This window comes from Rutilus rutilus (assembly GCF_951802725.1).
Source record: "Rutilus rutilus genome assembly, chromosome: 22".
Lineage (NCBI taxonomy): Eukaryota > Metazoa > Chordata > Actinopteri > Cypriniformes > Leuciscidae > Rutilus > Rutilus rutilus.
In genome coordinates this window covers 19712484-19735035 of record NC_140227.1, presented here as the reverse complement: position 1 = coordinate 19735035, position 22552 = coordinate 19712484, and the positions used below count along the sequence as shown (strand labels likewise).

The 22552-nt window shown below is 39.7% G+C and overlaps 1 protein-coding gene across 2 annotated transcripts; it reads right to left on the bottom strand.

The window, feature by feature from the left end:
- Positions 1–5025: 5025 nt before the first annotated feature.
- Positions 5026–20491, bottom strand: csf1a (colony stimulating factor 1a (macrophage)). 2 transcript variants are annotated; one of them, XM_084394637.1, is made up of 7 exons: positions 20130–20491; positions 15880–15993; positions 15416–15478; positions 10082–10252; positions 8914–9103; positions 7288–8124; positions 5026–5867 (listed from the first exon to the last, which is right to left on the bottom strand). In XM_084394637.1, exons 1-7 carry the CDS (start codon positions 20160–20162, stop codon positions 5635–5637), a joined length of 1641 nt encoding a protein of 546 aa, XP_084250763.1. In that variant the 5' UTR covers positions 20163–20491; the 3' UTR covers positions 5026–5634. The 2 variants fall into 2 exon arrangements, with proteins under 2 accessions (XP_084250763.1, XP_084250764.1); XM_084394638.1 differs by having other exon boundaries at positions 5703–5867; positions 7280–8124.
- Positions 20492–22552: the final 2061 nt, after the last annotated feature.

Genomic DNA, 22552 nt, shown 5'->3' with positions numbered 1-22552 from the left:
AGGGCCTGCGGGGAGGCTCACCTGAGGAGAATATCGCACATATCCAGCCGTGGAGTGGAATGGCGAGCAAGCAAAGACACCTGAGCGGGTCCTAGTACCGGCTGGTTGAAGTGAGTACGTGAGAGGACACAGGCTCCACTCAGAGGTTATAAAACCTGGCGAATGTGTTGGGTGTCGCCCAGCCTGCAGCTCTGCAGATTTCTGTTAGCGAGGCGCCATGCGTAAGAGCCAGAGAGGAGGCCACACTCTGGGTGGAGTGGGCCTTCACACCAAGGGGGCACGGTTGACCTTGCTGCTGGTATGCCAAAGCAATGGCATCCACTATCCAGTGAGACAACCTTTGCTTGAAGAGAGCCTTTCCCTTCAGCTTCCCACCATAACAGACAAAGAGCTGGTCTGAGGTCCTGAAACACTGCGTTCTGTCTAAGTAAGCACGGAGGGCGCGTACTGGACAGAGCAGTGCCAAGGCTGGGTCTGCCTTCTCCAAGGGCAGCGCTTGCAGGTTCACCACCTGATCTCTAAAGAGAGTGGTGGGAACCTTGGGCACATATCCAGGCCGGGGTCTCAGGATCTCGTGAGAGTTCCCAAATTCCGGCCCAAATTCCAGGCACGCTTCGTCAACCGAAAATGCCTGCAGGTCCCCTACCCTCTTAATGGAGGCCAATGCAATCAGGGGTGCTATCTCAATTGACAGGAACTAAAGCTCCACTGATTGCAGAGGCTCAAAGGGAGCACTCTGCAGAGCAGTTAAAACCACTGAGAGGTGCTCTAGCGATGCTCTAGCAGAAGTGATGGTAGCCACCACCACTGGTGGTAGGGTACTCAAACCTGCCTCGTCCTGTCCAGGAGCCACACGTGGAGGTTCCAAAGATCGGGGCGAGGGTGCCAGGTCTCCCGGAATGTAAATGGCTCGAAGCGACCTCAGATGCTTCTGACTCCATATCAGGAGGTGGCGGGCGAGTTGCGACATATGGCGGGAGCGTAGACCACCTTGTCGGTTGATGTACGCTACTGTCGCGGTATTGTCTGATCGGACTAGTACGTGCTGGTTCTTGAGCAACACATGGAAGCGGTGCAGAGCCAGACGTACCGCCAGCAACTCGAGGCAACTGACATGCCAAAGGCACTGGGGTCCTGTCCAGGAGCCCGCGGCAGCATGTCCATTGCACATGGCACCCCAGCCCATGGTGGAGATATCTGTTGAGACAACAACATGCCAGGAAACTCGTTCTAAGGACACTCCGGTTGCCATGCCCACCTCGGGACTCGATCGCGAAGCCAGTGCTGAAGCAGTCTCATATGAAGCAATCCGAGCGGCGTTGCTGCGGATGCCATATGCCCCAGGAGCCTCTGAAATAGTTTCAGTGGAACCGCAATCTTGTCTCAGGCAAGTCAGCAGTGACTCGAAAGCTGAGTGCACATGGCGACCGAGTCGATTTCCATACTGAGAAAAGAGATCCTCTGCACGGGGCAAAGTTTGCTCTTCTCCCAGTTGACCCGAAGGCCCAGACGCGTACTGGTATGCCCGCCCCTCAAAAGCAAACCGTAGGAACGGTCTGTGTCGAGGTAGAATGGAGACATGGAAGTAGGCGTCCTTCAGGTAGATCACTGCAAACCAATTCTGTGGCCGCACACATCGAAAATGCGTTTGGCCGTGAGCATCTTGAACGGCAGCCTCTGAAGGGATTGGCCGTAACCCACCGGATTTCTTGGGTACAATGAAGTAGGGGCTGTAGAAACCGGCTGGAGGGACAGTCTCGATCGCACCCTTCGCCAGTAGGGTGGCGACCTCCGCTCTCATGACAGGGGCATTGCCACCAACCATAGTGAAGCGGACTCCCCTGAAGCGGGGAGGAGACCATGTGAACTGAACAGCATAGCCGAGCCTGATGGTTCTCGCGACCCAGCGGAACAGCCTGGGAAGCTCTAGCCAGGCTCCCAAAAACTGTGCCAGCGGGGTCATGCGAACCACAGACGTACCCTCGGTGGTACAGAGAGGCGGAATGACCAGCCCAGTGCGACCTGGTGTGGGGGCACGGTCATTAGCCGCTTCCTGCCAGAGGAGGCCAGGGAAGGACCAGCGTTCCACGGGGGCATGCTCTGGCAGGGGTCTGGCGACAGAGGGGGACGAGACTGGCGAGGCTCGTGAGCGGCGCGCACTGTCATCCGAGAACTCTGTGTGCTCAGAGATGGGTATGTCAGTTCTTTCTTTAATCACATTGGGGTGCTGCTCGTCATGAAACGAGCAGCGGGGGTGGGAAAACCAAGGATTCTCCCCCGGCCCTCCACCAGGGGAAGGAGTGGCCCTGCTACCATCTCCTGGAAAGAACTGATCGCCATCTCTGAGCAGCCCATCTCAGGGGCGCCGCTTAGCCTGGCGTTTAGCGGGGCTAGAGAGGGCTGTGGCGCCTTCCTGCGGCTTCCTCCACGACGCGGCCCAGGTGAAGGCTGCTGCTAGGGCTGTGCGGGAGGGGCGGGAGCCGCGGGAGGGCGCCCTCAGCGGCGAGCAGACTGAGGATTCTGTGCCGATGGCTGGGTGGAGGCAGCAGTGGGCCGTCGGGGCAGAATATGTTTGATGGCCTCAGTCTGCTTCTGGGCGGTCGAGAACTGTTGGGCGAAGTCCTCGACCGCTCCACATATGGGGGTGGCATATGGGGGTGTCGAGGAAACGGGTTCGCTCGGCCTCCCTCATATCAGCCAGGTTGAGCCACAGGTGTCTCTCCTGGACCACAGCTGTGGACATCACCTGACCCAGGGAGCGTGCAGTCAATTTCGTCACCCAGAGAGCGAGGTCAGTGGCAGCGCGCAGCTCATCAAAGATCCCTGGGTCAGTCCTCCCCTCGTGCATGTCTCAGAGTGGCCATGGCATGCAAGGAGGCGGCTGCCTGCCCTGCGGCTCTATAGGTCTTCGCCATGATAGTGCAGCTTTGGAGGGGTGCTTTGGGTCGCCACGGGAAGAAGCGCTCTGAGGACACAGTTGCATCGCAACAGAGTGTTCAACCTGGGGAACCCCAGTGTACCCTTTAGCAGCTGCCTGATTGAGAGGATGAAAGGCGGAGGAGGTCGCCGAACGATCACGGGAAGACAGGGGAGTCTTCCAGGACCTCGTGACCTCCTCATGCACATCCGGGGCACATCCGGGAAGAAAGGTATTGGGGTTGGACGCTGATGGGGATCAGCGGCCGCACCCAAAAACCAATCGTCCAGCCGCGAACGCATGGGGCCGGGTGAAGGAGACCACTCCAGAGGAGAATGGCCGCGGCTGCCCAGGAAAGCATGGCCGTCAGCTCGGGATCAGACTCGGGCAATGCTGGCACACCCGAAGGCGGCAGCACAGCTGAATTGTCATCTCCCGAGGACTCCTGCCCACCTTGTGATGCAGCGATCGACATTGAATCATTATCTGGAGCGCAATGGGAACATGAGTCATCCACAAAAGCTGCCTTAGCGTGATCAACGCCCAAACACTCGAGGCAGCGATTGTGCCCATCAGACTCTGAAACAGTGCGACCGCAACCAGAAGTGCACGGGCGAGACATCTTTAAAAAGACGTGACACGTGCAAGCTCTTTTGTGAGAGGAAGAAAGTCTCCGCAGAGTGTTGAAGCGACCAGGGAGATGAACACACAAACACTGGCAGATCACTACACAGATCAGCAGGGAATGTGCACTCGCTGGAACTCGCCATCACACCAACACCTGGAGAGAAGCTCGTCTCGAAGAGTGAAGAGATGATCTCAGATTTGGCTTGTGGAGTGAAGTGAATACTTGGCTCCGAAGCGAAAACATATCTGCATGTTGCCGGCGTACTTCCTTACATACCCACGAGGTGGGGCGGAGTTACGCTATGCAAATTCCGCAGACCCATGGCATTTCATTGCCATTGGCTTGTTTTCTAATATCGAAGGTGATAGGCTTTCTAAGCGAAACCCCATTCGTCGTCACTGACGTAACTCGTAGTGACCACGAAAGATGACCACCTCAGATGATTTTCTGAAGAGACTCGATCACTTTATAATGAAGAGATTGAGTTTAGGCTTTTATTCACATATAAACACTGATCAGCGAACATAAACAGAAGCTCAACCGTACTTGTTTGACTTGAGAGAACAAACCTCATTCGTTCTTGAGGAAGCTCAAACGTGCTGCGTAACACGAGAATGAACCTCATTGGTTCCCGCATGTCAAGCGAACATGCTTGAGCTTCCGTTCACCAGAACTGATATGTGAATTGATGAACGCTTATTTGTGAATAAAATGGTGGCCGTTGATCATGATAAATGCTTTATCTCTATGATTATGAAGTTGTCTGAATTGTATAGTTATACTGATTGGATAAGGACTGGTGAAACTCTTTGTTTACTTCCTTTGTTTAAGGTCGTCACCTAAGTGCTTTGTATCCACCTCTAAGCTCTACCCCCTAAATATATATATAAAACTAATGTGATTGTAGTTCTAACTCTAGGAAAGCCCTAGTCGGGCTTGATGTCTGCAGTGTTCTTTATTCTCAATAAAGAATCCTGCTGAAGACACACAGAGTCTCCTGGCCTTTGCTTTCTGAGTTTCCAACGTGTCAGTTATTCACCATTTCCTTTCCCAGCATGACACATCTTTTGAAATTTCAGTCTTGATGCCTAAAAGTGTTTTTTTTTAAAGGGACAGCTCACCCAAAAGTAGAGCTCTGTCATCAATTACTCGCTCTCATGTCATTCAAAACCTGTATGACTTGCTTTCGTCTGTAGAACACAAGAGGAGAACTTATTCCAGTTGCTCTTTTCCACGCAATTAGTCCACATGGGGATTCACATGCACCAGAAACGTAAATGGTTTAAAGTCAAATGGGATTGGAGACAGAAGGGTGTTTAAAAAATTACATTTTCGGGTCAAGTAATTCTTTGAACATACTTCTGCCCTGACATCTATTATTATTTTATTAAAGTCATGTTAGAGGAGAGAAGCAGCATGTGACTCGAAAACAATGCAGTAATGCACATCTATGACAAGACAGAGACATGGACAAAAATATGAATCAAACTAACCAGCTAACATGGGATTGCTTTATTGTAAATGAGTAGTTTTAAGGACAAACACACTGCTAATGTTAACTGTTCCACGTTCTACAAAGCACTAACGTCTCATTTGTTCTTTGGTACTGCACAAAATATATTGTTAGATTCCTTTTATCATTCCTTTTACCAAGCAAATCGTTAGATTAATTATTTGCTTCTGACATAAAGATAGCACTTAGAATGTGGCTTAGAATCTGCCAGATCATTAATTTTCTACTATATCCTGGTTGTAGACACCTTTTGAGCACTTAATATGCCCTTTAAAATGTATTATAATATCAGTACTGAATGAGAAAAAGCAACCTGCTGATATTTTGTCTCTCAATTTAAAGTTTGTATTGAACAAATAATTAACTCTACCTCTGGGTTTCTTGGTTCTTTTTATGTGTCTTTCCTTCATGTTGGAAACTTTAAAGAATGTTGATTTTTCTGTTTGAATGAGATCACTTGGGACACCCTGCTGAAAAGATCACCAGAGATAATCACCAGCATATGTTTTGGCTACTGGTCTCAGCAGGCTTTTTAGGCTAGACCAACACCACTTCAGCACTGACCAGGATGCCAGTCTAAGTAGGTCTGTTCAGCAGGGCCAAAGTGCATTGTTGGTCACTTACTTTTTGCTGTTTATAAAATAAGAGAATTATGAGCAGAAGTCCACCGCACCCTAGTGTAATTATGAGCAGGGTGCCAAAAGAGATGGTTAAAATGCTGGATTGTTCTGTGGTAGAGTTCCTCTGTGTTTCTCTGTCTGGATGAGTCTGGTCCATCATTCCCTGCCTGTCCTCCTGGGATCTGCTGTCTGTTAAAAGCAATGGTATCTTTGGTGAATCACCACAGAATTGGAAACACATGACTCAAGCAACCTTGAACGCGTTCTTCTGCCTGATGCGTCTCATCTGCCTGATGTGTTGACGTCTACTATTCAGGGTTAATATTGTTACTTAAAACTAAAACTATTTTATTTTTGTTAATTGAAATGAAGTTGATATAAAATTAAATACAAATATTAGATGAAAAACTTTAAATGAAAATTAGAAATGTTCGATTTTTTTATTTATTACTAAGTGGATATATATATACATAAATATAAATATACTACAGGTATGTATATATATATATATATATATACACTGTGATGGATTTTTAATAGTCAGTAATAGATAGTAAACTATCTTTTAAACTAACCATGTTTCTAACATCTAAACTTTACTTCCCCCTTTTAGGCCTAACATTCTAACACTTTGAAACAAAACGTACTAAAACATTTGGTTCTTTGCCTTTTGTGTTATGGAAAATTCTGAAGTGCTGACAATGACAATATCAAAAATATACTGTCTGCATTGTCTCATGACAATATTGAGTAATCAACTGAACTCTTAACCCTTTCCTATATTTTTTTTGATGATTCGTGATAATTTTGCTTCTAACTAATAACAGAAGGGTCCATGCTCCTATTCTATAAAAACTGTTGTATTCCTGTTTGCTGGTGGGATTCTCTTTGAAATTTGTCTGAGATCCTCCAGCCATGATTAAAGCTTCTTCTTGGGGGAGATTCTCTGAGAAACTGCTCGAGAACTCTCCCGGCCGTGATTAAAGCATTTAGAGGACATTTGCTTAAATCTGTCTGTTTATTATTGCTGCGCAGCAAGTTAGTTAGTGGAACAAGTTATTTAGCGAAACACTAGAGACCTTACTACCAAGTGATAGTGTGGAGCGGGTTAAGAACACTAGAGACCTTATTCCCAAGTGATAGTATTCGATAGGGGTTGAGATATTGTTTGACTCTTTGTCAGACTCTTAGGCGGGGTTAGATTGTGGTCAGGTAACACTAATTCTTGGGCATTTTATTTATGCGGTAAGAATAGCTACATTTTCAGGTATCAAGGACACTTGGTTCAACCTAAGTCAGGTGCGTAGGGGAAAAATCTACAACAATACACATATTCATTTCCAATTAGTATTTTTAGTGTGTATATCACGTTTATAAGGATTATATATATATAATCCTTATAAACGTGATATACACACTAAAAATACTGATTGGAAATTAATAAAAACTAAAATAAACATTCATACATACTACAGGTATGACAAAAATGACAAAGGCACATAACAAAATTACTATTTAAAATTAAACATTGAAATGTTAATAAAAACTATAATAGTATATATAAAAAATAATAAATATAATATATTTATACTCTATCTTACTTCCTCACCCTTGCTGAGCTTTGTCTCATGGATAGTTCCCATGAAATTTCTTGGCACCCTCACCGGACTTTGGGTGGGAGTTTGGACATTTTCAGGAGGGCTGTTTAGATGACCTGGCTGTTCAACAAGGATGCTCAGGGCTTCTGATGAATGTGCAGCTGCTTTCAAAGAAGACAGAACTGTGGTTGTGACTGGTACAATGTGTTTACTTATTTTAAGCATCTGGAAAGATTGGCCTTTTTTCTCTGTGCTCTTCATATATTTATATGTTGGCTCAGATGTTGAAGTAATCCAGTTCTGGGATAATTTCACATAGGAACTGGATGATCCTTCCTGGCTTTTGGAATCTAAAGACCTCTTTGCAAGTAAAAGCGGCGTGCTCCTCTCCAGAACGTCCTGTGCATTATCTCTTGTGCTTTTTTGATAGGGGCCAGACGTGGTCGACTGAACAGTTGGGTCAGTTCTGCTTGGAAATACATCCTTATAATTTGTACGTGAAGGGAACAGATCAGATGATGGCATATTCTCCATCTCTGAATTTGAAGTTTCTTCATGTAAAGCTGGAATGCTACTAAAGAAGAAGTTGGATAAATCTCCTTGCATTGATCTCCATGTGGTAGGTGTCCCTGAAGCTAGTGTTTGGTGTTGGGTTACTGGGACAGCAGACTTGACTTGTTTAGCTTTCTCATTAACACCCTGCAAGGTTACCACAGGTGGAAACGTTGATCTTTGTGGGGATTGAGTAGATTTTAAGTAAATATTCCAATGGCTTGTGAATGTAGATGTCTTAGATGATCCACTGCTCACTGTTGGACAAATGCAGGGACATGCGGAGGTAGGCCTACCTAGAGGAAATTAAATGCAAATGTCATTTGAATTATGATAAAAGCAACTAAAAGTGAGATGTGCTGGCTTTTTGCTAATATTTTGCTAATTAAATTAATTTCGATAGTCTGTTATGCTCTATTTTGGCTTCTTTCCCTTTTTTTAACGAATTCCTTTGTGTGTGTGTGTGTTTTTTTTTTTTGCATTGCTGTCTGTGTTTGCGCTTTCCAGACAAACTATCAATCTGTGTGTATAACAGATGAGGAATTGTGACTCTTTCTACAGGTTACGTTGTTATACCAGTGGGTGTCAACAAGTATCTTTATGAGTGGGCCATTTTGATTCAAAAGATTCATTCAAAAACACAGATTAAATTATAAAATGAAACAAATGACTGTTTATGAATCAGTCTTGAATCATTTACTAAAATGAACCTTTAAAAAGTTCTAAACAGATTAATTCAGGAACGAAACACCACTACTGTGTGTTGCTTGGAGGCACACAACGATTCTTCTTCGGCTTTCAGAACTAATTATGTTGGCAGTGCAAAAGTAGACAAAGTAACTGGCAATATTGTGTCTAAAATATAAGTTACTCAGTATTAAATGGGTTATTCTCTGCTGGCAGTATTAAGGGCCCTATCACACACCCGGGGGAATGCAGCGCCAGGCGCGACGCAAGTGTTTTTTGCTAGTTTCCGCCCGACGCAGTTATCATTTTCACGTCCTGTGCCACGTTGTTTAAATAGCAAATGCATTTGCGCCCATGGGCATGCTGGATGATTTTACTGGACTTTGCAGTTATGATACCTGCTGTTTGGCTGAGAGGTTCAGTGGAGGATTCTGGGTAATCCTCTGTGAACTCCTCTTCACAGTTCCAGTCCACAGGTTTGTCGCTCTGAGTCATTAGACCCATATACATGTGAATCACTTCCTCAGCTTTCTCCAATGCTGCCCTCGGCAAAGTCATGTGCATTCTTATGAACTTCGTTGGGCTATCCTGTAAAGTGTAAAACAGAAAACAATTTAGGCATTGGGCTCTACCGTGTATTGAACCCCTAGTGATTGGGTGTAGGTAGTAGTCTGCCTTTTAAGGTTAAATCAATTGTATTGTTTTTTTTTTTTTTGTAGCTGGTTTTTAAAAAGATGTGGTGCTGATGACTGACACTAGGGGTTGGACTTGGGAGCCCCAAACACCTGTGATTCTTTGAGAAAAGGTCAATGAGAATTGGCGAGTGGAATTTGCATGCCACTCCCCCATACATACGGGTATAAAAGGGCATCACTCATTCAGGTTTGTAGTTCAGGTCACTTCGACGTAGTGTCGATGACTGACACTATGGGTCCCCCAGGGAAAAAGCTACAACAGCTGAACCTTGTTACTAGGTATTGGCAGTGCAGATGTCGGCAAGCCCTCGTGTGCCGGGTTACAAGCGCACTCGCATCATCGTAACCTACCCAGGGTAGGTCGCTTCAGCCAGTCTTTTGACCTTTTCTCTCTCTTTTTTTTCAATAAAACTCTAGCTGTGCAGACCCAAATTAGCGTTGGGAGAAAAAAATAAAAACATTTTAGTATGTACAGTCCAACCCTACTACAAGAAAAACTATTTTAATAAAGACCGCTGTTGCCAAACCACTAGCTACTGTCCAAGACTCTTGATTACTTGACTTTTTACCCTTGAAACTTTTTACAATTCAATTTATGTACATACAAAACAATGCCTAATGTTTCCTTCAACTGTTTTGTGATATTTGTCATTGAAAATACTTTATACATTCTATATCACTATCATTTGCAGCTCCACAAAATGATTAGGCCTACTCATTTTGCTCTTTTCATTTGTTTACTAGTGTTTAATTTGTAGACATTTAGGCTGTTAAACACAGTAGTATGAAACGGCAAAAATATTTTTCAATATTATTACTTACAGAAAATTGCACCACAGCTCTCTTAGAGACTAAAAATAGATTTTGTTACCTCCATCTCCTCATTGATTGGAGGGATGCATCTCTGGGAGTAAATGTTGTAGATCAAGTTCTTCAGTGAATTAGTATAACGATAATTGTCGGAGTCCTTAGCATATCTGAATTGGGTGTTGAGTAGCTCCAGTATGTGAGGAAATGCTGCTTTAACATAACACACAACACTCTGAAACACACAAACATATGACAACCACAATGAACATTTGATATCACACACACTCATTTTGTACACCCTTTTGTGTTCAGACCTGAGTCACAAAACACACAAGGCTATTTTTTATGTTATCATACACCACATTTCTATAAGACTGCATTTTGTGAGTTTTTATTCCTATTATAATACAGCACACAAGCTTTCCAAATGACAATGCTTGCAAATGTCATGCTTCATATCAAACGCGCTCTTTCTTAAAGCTTGTGCTCCATTTGAATGCTGATGGGGCATCTCAGATCTCTACAGAATGGTAAATGAGAGGAAATGTTCAAACATTGTTATTGAACAGAATAAAAATATCAATCATCTTAATTAATTTCATTTACCTGTTTTGTCAATGGCATTTTCTGCAAAAACTTCTCATCTAGAGTGGAGTGGAACTTTATACATAGAAATTTACAGGGAAATTCCCCTCGGGATAAGTGACTAAGTCAAGCACACAATTTTCCTTGTTTGGGAGCCTGAAATCTTTGAATTGTTAACTGTTATCACCACTCTCAGTCGGTCATTCAAGATGCATTATTCAAATATAAAGGATATCAGGCCATATATGCACAATTCCTGCTGAATAGCAGGGATCCCAAAACACATCTGTGTCCAGAGCAGTCTTCAAGCTGTGATCTTTCAAACTCTTAAAATGACTGATGGCCTTGTAAATTTCCCAAATACCATTGTGACTATTTCACTATTTTTGTTCTTCCAGTGGCAGTGGCAGCTCCAGATTTTTTTTAACTTCACATTTCAAAGGGGGGTGCTAAGGAGAAAAAAAGAGAGTGCATCTATAACTTCAACTCCCTGCATTTATTGCATTGTACTTATTTAATTTTCCATTTTACCTTAAATACATTTACAAGGTCACATTGTAAAGTGTGCACAGTTATTAAGCTCGGTATCAATTTTGCTGAACATCTTTATTATTGCATTATCAGCACTTTGAATCAATAACAATTTATTGAAACTTGTCGACTTACAGTCCCATTGCGTCACAGCGGCGCGACGAAGGCAATCCTCGAAGGGTACTTCTAATGCGGCCGACCATCAGTGTTGCCAACTCCGAGGTTTTACCGCGGAATTGGGCTACTTTTAAGTTGTTGCCGCGGGTAAATTTTTTTTACACGGGTTGATTTCCACCCCCATAAGTACGATTTCGACGCTCCAAGTCTCCAACACACGCCTACTGTGACAGCCATTGCGACGAGTGGCAGTAACATTTGTACTGGACTTTATATATACAACTTTATATAAGTTATACATAGGCCCATTTTTATCATTATATACATTAGATTGCTCGATTAAATTGAAACCCAATACTTACATTTAATCTGGCAATTTCGTCTCCAGCGCGCAATGAATTCTGGGGTAGGCAAGGCTGCGAAGGATCCTTCTGATGAAGGATGCATTTGCAGGCTGCATTTTGAAGAACCTTCGAATTGGGACAGCCTTCGTCGCACCACGGTGACGCAATCGGCCATACTTTCCCCTTTAAACGAGTCTCGGTGCGTCCTTCGAAGGCCACGTCGGCCGCGCATTTCGAAGGATACGGCCTTCAGAGAATGCAGCCCCTGAATTGGGACACAGCTTATGTATTTATTATGTCCATGGATGGTTCCACCTATTGGCCAGAACAGATAATGAAGGAGGGGCTAAATTGATTTACAAATGTGTACAAGGTATGGAGCTCAGACAGCTTCCCAAAGAGCAGGATGAAGCCTCTGCCCCTTTCGGGGGTGCTAAGCACATTTCTGGTGGGGCCCCAGCAAACCCCGGCCTAGCACCTCCACAAGCCAGTGGTCTCCTTCAATAAACGCTTCCTCTTGTACATCAGTATCTGGTGGCATGTGCCTTTATGTACATGTTTTAATATTTAGACCAATTCTATTATTGATTACAATTATGTAATGATAAGAAGAGAGTTCCAACCAGTATCACAAAAAGTGATTATAAAATAATGTGCCTACTTATCCTTTAAACAAACACTCGCAAACTTCCCTAAGCACTTAGTCATAGCAAAATCAAAACTCCAAAAATGACACTCACTTAAAGGATTAGTTCACCCCAAAATGAAAATTTCCTAATAATTTACTCACCCCAATGCCATCCAAGATATCCATGTCTTTCTTTCCTCAGTAGAAGAGAGAAATTATGTTTTTTGAGGAAAACATTTCTGGATTTTTCTTCTAACAATGGACTTCATTGATTACCATCGTTTTTAAGTCCAAATCAATGCAGTTTCAAAAGTCTTTGAAGTGTTTAAAAGGGCTGTACGCGATCACAGCTGAAGAAGAGGTTGTTATCTAGCAAAACGATAGGTCATTTAAAAAAAATATATAAAAAAAATAGACTTTTTACCTTCAATAGTTCGGATTGAGCTGATCAACAAACGGACAGGGAACTACGTCATCACGTTGAAAGGTCACGCCGGCGCCATTATTTATATAGATATTCAATAAAGAAAAGTTTATGTTTTAGATATTGTTATTGTGTGTACAATTTAGGGAGGAAAAATGTTATAGATTACTGATTTATATTTGGATGTTTAGATAGATGTTATATTTTATATCTATTTTTTTTTGTTGATTTCTTTAGATTAAAATGTTATATATAAATCTTTATAGCAAGAATTTAGTAGGTTTATATATTTTCTTAATTTGCAGTGCTTGTTTTGTGGAATGAGACATGTAGATTAATATTATTTTCTGGAATGAGATATACAATGGAAATGTGAGTATTGTGTTACTTAAAACATGGAAGCTGCACCAGAACTAGTCCAATTCCATGCCTTCACACAAACTGTTTGTGTTCATTCAAGTTATTTAATGCATTAAAAATGAATTTAACAAGAAACAATTCCCAACATATTGATGCAAACCAAACAATTATTCCTTTAACACATTAACCAAAAGCCCAATGTATTTAACTTTTTTTTTTTTTTTCACAGATCAATGCAGAGTTTAATCGCATCACAATCAAAAGCATCAAGCAAGTATTCTTCTCACCGCTTGACCAACATGCTGCTCGAAACAAAATAAAATGGCAGTTGAAAAGAGACTTTCAAATCTATGGTAAGCTTGTCAATGCTTCTTTCTTAAACTAAAATTCTGGTACTGTTTTAGCTCAGTTTTTTATTTCATTATATGTTGTAAGATTCGATTTAGATTTGTTAGAGCTAATTTAATATTCCATTTTAAGAGAGCACTGTCATCACTGCATCTTTCTTCATGGCCTTACTCTTTTCTTTTTTTTTCTTCAAATAAATGTTTACAGGTAACTTTCTATATTTCATTATAAACTTTGATTCCCCACACATACATTACTGTAAGAAAAAATGAAGTGGACGTCGAAGATCTCAAAAATGAAGTTTATTACAGCATAGCAGTAGCAAGGTACACAAAGCACCTTGGGTTCACCGGCGTCAGAATGAACCCCGAACATACCCAATCCTAAACCTTTTATCCTGGTCTTAATGTAAATGAAGTTGCTCTTCTTGCAACAGCTGTGGTCTGTATGTTAATGAAATTAAGACACCCCATGGTCCCTAGTGTCCCACAGAAGGTTCTATGTTATTCTTTCAAATAAGAACAGTCAAAGGTTAAAGTGATAAGATTGTTTGAAGTCCCTTTAATCAAGATGGTTGTTGGTTGCCCTCTGTGATACTATTATTTACTTATTACTGAGATTGAATGTAATTTTCTCTATATGATAATTAAACTCTTTTAAGTGAAGGAACATTTTGATATACATATATATATTGGAGTGGAAGTTTTTGGGAACAGAACATAATTTCTTACATTACATATAGGAATTCAATATGCTTAATTCAACTCTCTTATCATTTTGTCGAATGCAAGTTCTTAATTATTATACTTTTTTTCGTCTATGTTTCCTACAATACTTGAACAACCATAATTAATCTCTGCTAGTTGTACGTAGACCTGCTACCAATTGTTATATGGATTTTGGATATGGATTTTCATTTGTAATGTAACCAGAATTTTAATATTGCTGTTCCTTGCTGTTTTTATTATAGGACTGTGATTGACACACCGGGATTCTGACCGAGACAAGGGATGATTCTCCCTCCACAAGCACTATTTGGAGTCTTCTTGCACAGCAATATTATAGATGGAGCCATAGTCATGGATGATCTTGAAAACTTTCCAGGTGCCATGTGCCTAATTTTTATGAGTTTATGAGTTTTTCTTTCCTTGGGACACAAATCTCTAAAACCAAAATTACATTCCCTTAAAAACCTTCTGTTGATGTAAGCGAAGGCTGTTTGAGATTGTGTTAAAGGTATAGTTCACCTAAAATGTAAATTCTGTCATCAGTTTGTCACTCTCATCTCCTAGATTTCATTAAAAAATATTTTATTACAAAACAATGCCTAATGTTTCCTTTTGCTTAATTCTTGCACTGTTTTACCTCAACTGTTTTGTCATATTTGTCATTGAAAATACTTTATACATTCTATATCACTATCATTTGCAGCTCCCCAAAATGATTAGGCCTACTCTTATTACATTTTACAGTGTTTTAAACAGGCCCTCAAAGCCGTTTATTTATTTGGCTCAAGAGGATGTTGTAGAAATCATAATCCCCCATGCTGCAGTTGAGCTACTAAGAGACAAGACCACAATAGTGACCTTCAGGATCATTTCCCAAAGGATGAATTAAGCTGCTTGTGCGAACTGTGCAGTTATGTTCCAATAATTCAGAGAGTTCCAGCGCAACTACATTGGCTGCGTCATGAAAAATGTACCCATACCCATTTAATGCATCTGTATATAACCTATAGCAAATAACCAACAATGATACATGAATTATAGCTGTTGAACTATAGTTAGTGTTACTGTTAAACTGCCTAAATAGCTTATTTCATATAACTGAGGTTTGCGTCACATGGTTTTGCTGCCTCTCTGGCTTAAAACATGATCTTATAGAACATCTGTTTCAGATCAGTCTGATTTTGCAGCATGGTAGGAAGATCTATTATACCAGAATGTCAGGCTCTTTCAAATATCAGGCTCTTTCATATACTGTTCATATCTGTTGAAATACCCATAGGCTGGTTAATCCATATGTGCCATTATATGAAAGGAGTGGAAATGTGCATACCAGGTTCTGGCGCTCAGTGAAGGCGTAGGTTAGAGAACAACCATTTTGCAGTTGGTTCTTAATCTGCAAAGGAAAACATTCAGTGGGAAAAAATTTAGTAGTTTTCCATTTGTTTAGCACATATTTATCAACATCAAAATAAATCTTAATGGGGGCTACAAAAGCGGTCAGACAGTTTTGTGCACAAACTTTTTCTCATTAAATGGCATTTAGATTATCAGGACTATTTAGTGACCTGCTATACTATCACAAAGACTGCATGCCATTAACTTCCACCAGCACTCAAACAATCCAAATAATTCATGCATGAGTCATCATTACCGGCAGCTGTGGATTTCTGTGGGATTTGATTACAAATAAACTATAATAAAGTATAATAAATAATTGCCCATGTAATTAAATAATATAAGTACATTTTGGTCAGTCCACAGGGAGATTTACTTGCCAGTAAAAGCTCATCTTACCAGACGTTTTATATTCAGGAGATGGTCCCGTGTGACAGAGTGCTTACAGGGACCTGGCACACCAGCACAGACCAAATGAAAGCACAGGATAAGGAAGAAGCACTGATGCCTTACCTGTAATCACAAATTAATATTTTTATTTAGAATCATTAATTCATAGATACAGTAGAATATCTTTTTATTTTATGTTATATTTTATTTTATGGTAAATGTAAAGACAACCAAAGTGCTGGAGGTATATTGTAAAAAATATTTAGTTGAAAAATAAAATAAATATTATCCGTGTGTGTTCTATGTTTTTTCTCTTGACCATAGATTAAACAAAATCTCATCTCAGCACGTTTGATGAATGGCTACGCAATTTTCAATCTTGTCATTTCATCTGAATATCAACATTTGTGAGATTTAGTCAGTGAAAACATGCAGTTTTGAGGTTAATTGATCTAATTCTGTGTCTCTGGAAAACAGTGATCTACTGTATGACATAGTATTACATTGACTATAATTTGTTTTGTGTGTCTGTCTGTAAATGATGGATTTGTGGACACAATGTTTTTTAGAATTTTGAAGTAAAAAACTATTATTATTTTTTTCAGTGTAGTGATGGAGAAGGTAAAAATAGTATACGGCACAAATTATGATTAAAATAATATAAGACATCACATAATAAAACAGCCAATGTGACTGGTCATTAGTAATGTTGTTGAATAAATACACGTTGCACTTGGTGCAATATATCTTATTAAGAAAATATAACATAAACAGCTTGATCTAATTTTTTTTTTTTTTTTTTTTTACTTCAACATGCAATTTTTCAATATGCAACTTCGAACACATCCAAAGATACTTAATATGATTTTATCAAGAGTGAGAATTCCACTGGAGCAACCTGGTGTTGACAGGCTTGAGAAGGGGGAATGTTGATGGAAAAGGAATGTAACCTCAGTAACTCCCCAATTCTTAAGTCACTCCAACCTGGGTTTAACCTGAAAACCTTATGTTTATAATTCCTTTTCATAGATCTTAGCCAATTGTACAACACAACAGGGATTTATCACATAATGTTATATAATACAATATACTGTATTATAACAATTATATAACAATTAATATATCTATAAAGAGGGGATAAGTACTTCTCAACCTCTCAGAACCCAAAGACAAATTCCACAAATCTCTGGAGAACAAACACAATGAAACTATAAAACGGTGTAAGGGAAAGTGTTTATAATGTTGGCCAGATCAGTATACTAGTAAATCAGGAAACAACAGATCACTATGTCTTTGCTCATCTTCATCCAAGCCTATCTCCACAGGAGAGCTGAATGGACTCATAGTCATGTGTGGCAGATGTGTTTCAACCTCTTAGAGTATGATAGAAGCCAGACATCATGTTAGCAACATCTTGACAAAATCTTACAAGCTTCGTCATGCAGCACTGCCTTATCAGAGACAGAAAGTGTCTAACAAGGCACATGTATGGGAAGTCAATGGAAAATGGAAAGGTAATACAATTAAATATTTAGGGGTACACATACCTAAAGAGATCTCTGCCATTTATGAAAACAATTACATTCCTCAAAAGTTTTTCTTTTACTGATTTTATTACTTTTGCAAATCAAGATCTTGTCGTCACAAAGACCTACAACTACCTTAGTGTGCACTGAAAAAAAAGATTTATTGACTTAGTTGAATTTACTAAAAAAAATTATGTTAAGTGGTTCCACATAATTGATTTTAGCTACATTTAAACAAATGCATTACGTTGAACTAAGTTCAGCTTAATGCATTTGTTTAAATGTAGCTAAAATCAATTGCGTGGAACCACTTACGATAAAAACATTTAGAAAATTCAACGAATTTACTGAAATCATTGAATTTACTAAAAAAAATTATCGTAAGTGGTTCCACGCAATTGATTTTAGCTACATTTAAACAAATGCATTAAGCTGAACTTAGTTCAACGTAATGCATTTGTTTAAATGTAGCTAAAATCAATTATGTGGATCCAATTAACATAATTTCTTTTAGTAAATTCAACACATTTCTAAATTAACAAAAAAGTTGAATCAGAAACTCTATGTGTTTAACAAGATTAGATCATATCTTTCCTTTTCGGTTTCTGAAACCTACCTACATGCCATTGTGTTCTCAACAATGTCCTACAACTCCCTAAGGACAAAGGTGGCATGGCTCTACCGTGCTTGGAAGACTATTATAGAGCAGCACAGTTACGTTCTCTGGTATGTTTGTGTGACCCTGAGTGTGATGCAAAATGGAAGGTCCTAGAGCAAAATGAAATAAGCATACCTCTCCAATCTATACTGGGCAAAAAAACTCTCCTGAAGAAACATCTGAACAAATTAACTAATTGGATGGCAGTCCCTTTTAACATCTGGCACAAACTACTTAAAAATAAGGAATTTGAAAGAAATGTACGAATATTACAGAATTCGCACCAGCTAGATTGGACAGTAGATTCAAACACTGGATAAATTCAGGTATCACTTCGTACTGTATAATATCTTCCACTGATGGTTTGGATACCTTTAAAAAACTCATAGATACATACAATTTAGGGAAGGAAGATTTCTTCAGATACCTTCAACTGAGGCACCACTTCGATAAACATATTAAAACTGAGAGAAGGGAACGGACCTAATTAGAATATTCGTCGATGCATATAAGGGTAATACTAACAGAAAACTGATTTCCAGGTTATGTTCATGTTTACAGTTGGACAGGGGACTTTCAACAATGTATGTAAAAATGAGGTGGGAGAAAGAAGCTAACATAAAGATAAGTGAAGATGAATGATTGAATATATGCAAGACATAATCTACCACCTCTAGCTCAGGTCTGTGGAGGGAATTTACCTGGAAAAACACTTTAAGATTCTTTATAACCCCCAATATAAATAAATCACAGAGCAACAATCCTGAGCATGGTCAGTGTTGGAGAATGTGTGGTAATATGTCTGCTGGTCAGTTTCATATCTTTTGGGAGTGTCCTATTATTTCTTTGTATTGGGTAGAGGTGGTGACGGAAATAAGGTCAATAATAGGCTCAGAGCTTGAGTTTAATTTTAGTGTTATGTATTTAGGAAATCTACCAAAAGGGCTGAGAAAGACAGATAGATATTTGTAACAAATACTTTTAGCAGGTAGCAAGAAAGCAATAACTAGGAAATGGCTAAGTAGAGAGTCCCCGACAATTGCTGAATGGATAGAAATAGTTCGGGAAATGTATGTTATGGAACATTTGACTTTCTCTTTGAGACATGCCAGGAGGAAATGTGAAGCATATTGGGAAAACTGGATATCTTATCTGAATACAAAGTGAGATGTATATATGTCTTGTATATGTTTTTTTTTTTTTACATGATGTTGAGCATTTCTGTTAACCTATGACGATTATGCCTGCTGCCCCTTGGTCTTTCTGTCTGGTTTTTTTGTTTTGGTTTTTTTTTCTTGTAAAAAAAAAAAAAAAAAAAGTTGAAAAAAAAAAAGAAAACCTTAATCTTATTAAACAAAACTGTATTTAAACATACCCCCCCCCCCCCCCCCCCCTTTAATAACTTTAATAAAAAGCTTTAATAACACAGCTGTATTTAAAATCCTCAGAAATAGTGCTTCCTGCCATGTGTCTGTGAAGTCCTGGGGTATTTAGCCAATAAAGCATGCAGTGATAACATGTCTAAGAAGCCCTAAGACCCCATAAAGTGCAGGTTTCTACTACCCGATCTTAAATGGCTGTATTCGTGATCAAATAAAAAATATCAAGGAATAAATGTGGACACAGCAACTCAAAAATCAACAATCATAGAGCCAGAAGAACTGGCATGGGTTGTTTTACTCAGCAGTTGCCTAAACGGACAGCCAACAGAAGCAATGAAATTTCACAGACCACAGTTTTCTTCTGCATGCTCCACAGCTCAAGAAATTTGCCCCCAGATGTTTAATGGTTTGGCATTCTTACGTTGAAATAGCTTGATGGCCATAAAATCAAGGAATAGAAAAGGTCTATGGGAAAAGGTTCAACAAGAAAGGAAAACAATGTTCTGAAGTTTCACAAGAGGAAGATCAAGGCTCCTCAGAGATCGTATCTATTTCAAATGAAATACATTAATCATGCAGAGGCAGAAATTGAAAGCTGGTTTGCACAAAAACATCAATTGAGCTTCAATAATCAAATGGCATGAACATTAACTACTACAACAAGCATATGTCAGAGGAGACCAGAAGTCTTACCTTGGCTTTGTGGGCTGTTATGTGTGTGTTCATCTGGCTGGACTGAGCAAGTAGAAAGCAATAAAGTTCACAAGTAGATTCATTGGATTAGTATTTTTGTTTTGCGTTTGATCCTAATGAAGATAGTGTCTTGCCCTCTGAAGATCTCTGCACGATTCAAGCATCCAGGCTGTCTTGAAACAGATCTTCGTGTGAAACAGTTGAGACGTGCCACCTTGAGAGGGTGAATGTTTCTGCCTGAGGACTATGGTAGACAAATTAAGTGAGCTTTAGTAAAGACCTCCTCCTCCTCTTCTCCCACTGCTGGGCTTATGAAAAGCCCACTTTCTCACTTTCTCTTCACTCATTCTATTGATGAAGGAAGTTTTAGCTCACCTCAGACCAATTTATGACATACATGTGTTTTTTACCACTGAAAAGTTACATTTTTGGATGAGTTGAAAATCCTACCGGGATGGTGAATCATCTGCTCATTCTACAAGATTTGATGATGTTTAAATATAAGTTTCCATAGAGAGAAACCTGCTGGTCTTTAATCTTGATCTCGGCAAGAAACGGAAGTTACGATAGCCTTTTCTTTTCTTTCCTATTGTGACGTATATCCTAGTGAAAGAAAAAATGTTGGTAAACAACAGAGAAGAGAAGATATGTTGCTGACAGAGGGATATGCAAAAGCACAAATGAACACTTTAAAAAGCTATGTTGGATGGGAATAATACCTTTTTGGTTTTTGTCAGTTTTATGAAGCTTGACAACATCTGTCCCCATTCACATTTATGTATTATGTATTATGAATGTGTGGATATCATTCAAAATGTTTATCTTGTGTTACAAGGAAGACTGAATTCAAAGAACTCACTTCTTCACTTTCTCTGAAGGTGATGGGAGATGTTCGCCATACACCTTATAGATACTGTTTTACAAAGTTTAAACAACATTCTCCCCAGCTGTGCACGTCTGTTAGAACTGGAACACATATTTGTCCTGGATATTTGAGTTAGAAAAAATAAAAATAATTATCATTACACAACACATTGAACTATCGTCCAAAAATAAAGGTTCACCTAAATCCTGATCATGCACAATTAATATACAGAATGCCATTAGCTATTAAGCTGTGCAGGAAGGATAACCTTTGACTTGTTATCTAGAGATATTTCCTTCAGACGAAAATACCTCAAATAGCCAAGACTTTACTTTTACTTATCTAATTAAATTGGTTCTAAACATCAATTCTGTCTCTGCAAGAAATTTGTGTCATTGGTCATGAAATAAGTGGATTCATGGCAATTATATATCAATTAGGTGATCAATGACACATTGTTCTGTTCAGACATCCAGTCTGAACTGAAGCACACAAATGCATGAAGGATGAGAAAGTGTGTGGTGGTGATATAAACAAAATGAGATGCTGCTAAAACACAACAGGGATTTATCGCAATGCTATATAATACAATATACTGTATTATAACAATTATATAACAATTAATATAGCAATAAAGAGGGGATAAGTACTCCTCAACCTCTTAGAACCCAAAGACAAATGACACAAATCTCTGGAGTGCAAACACACTGAAACTATAAACAACAAAGAAGAGAAGATATGTCGCTGACATATAGATAGATAGATAGATAGATAGATAGATAGATAGATAGATAGATAGATAGATAGATAGATAGATAGATAGATAGATAGATAGATACCAGCTTCAACATGGATTCAGCCTCAATTCAGAATTATAAGTCATATTCTGTGTGACAGTAAAATATTTTATGCATCTCTCCCATATGAATATCTTCACACCCCAGTAATCATATGCACATGGGTCACACATATGTCGTCTCTTTCAAGAAGCAGAGAGCGAATCCATTACAGGCCCAAAGTACAAGCAGATCACTGCTCTGTTCTTCCTTTGGGGCACTGAAAGGGGATATACCCTTACAACTGGATCAGCTAAAAAAAAAATTATTTACTTAAGGTGAGCCTGCTTATTTCACATATGCAAGTAGTAACTCCAAGTAGACAATTTTAAACACATGCTTTTAAAATTTAGTGACTCAGATAATAGAAAGTGACATAATTCTGACAAAACCTTACATTTTTGTGGACAACCATTGGCAATGTAATCCCACTTTGGTAATGCTTGTAAAGTAACGTCACAGATGTTAACATGTCGGTTTCCCTAGTTCTGACATTTTGAGATTACTCTTCATGTGATCTTTATGATAAAACATAATTTGGCATAACAAAAAAGCCTTAAACTATGCACATAATTAACGTGTGGCTTTAAATGCTGCCTTAAGCTGCCTAAGTAGTAATTACAAGTTACAAGTTAAGTTCACTCAAACTCATTTGAGTGAAGAACAGAGCAAACTTTAAAATGAATTTTGTTTTGTCCAAGTACGGGAATCTAAAACATCAC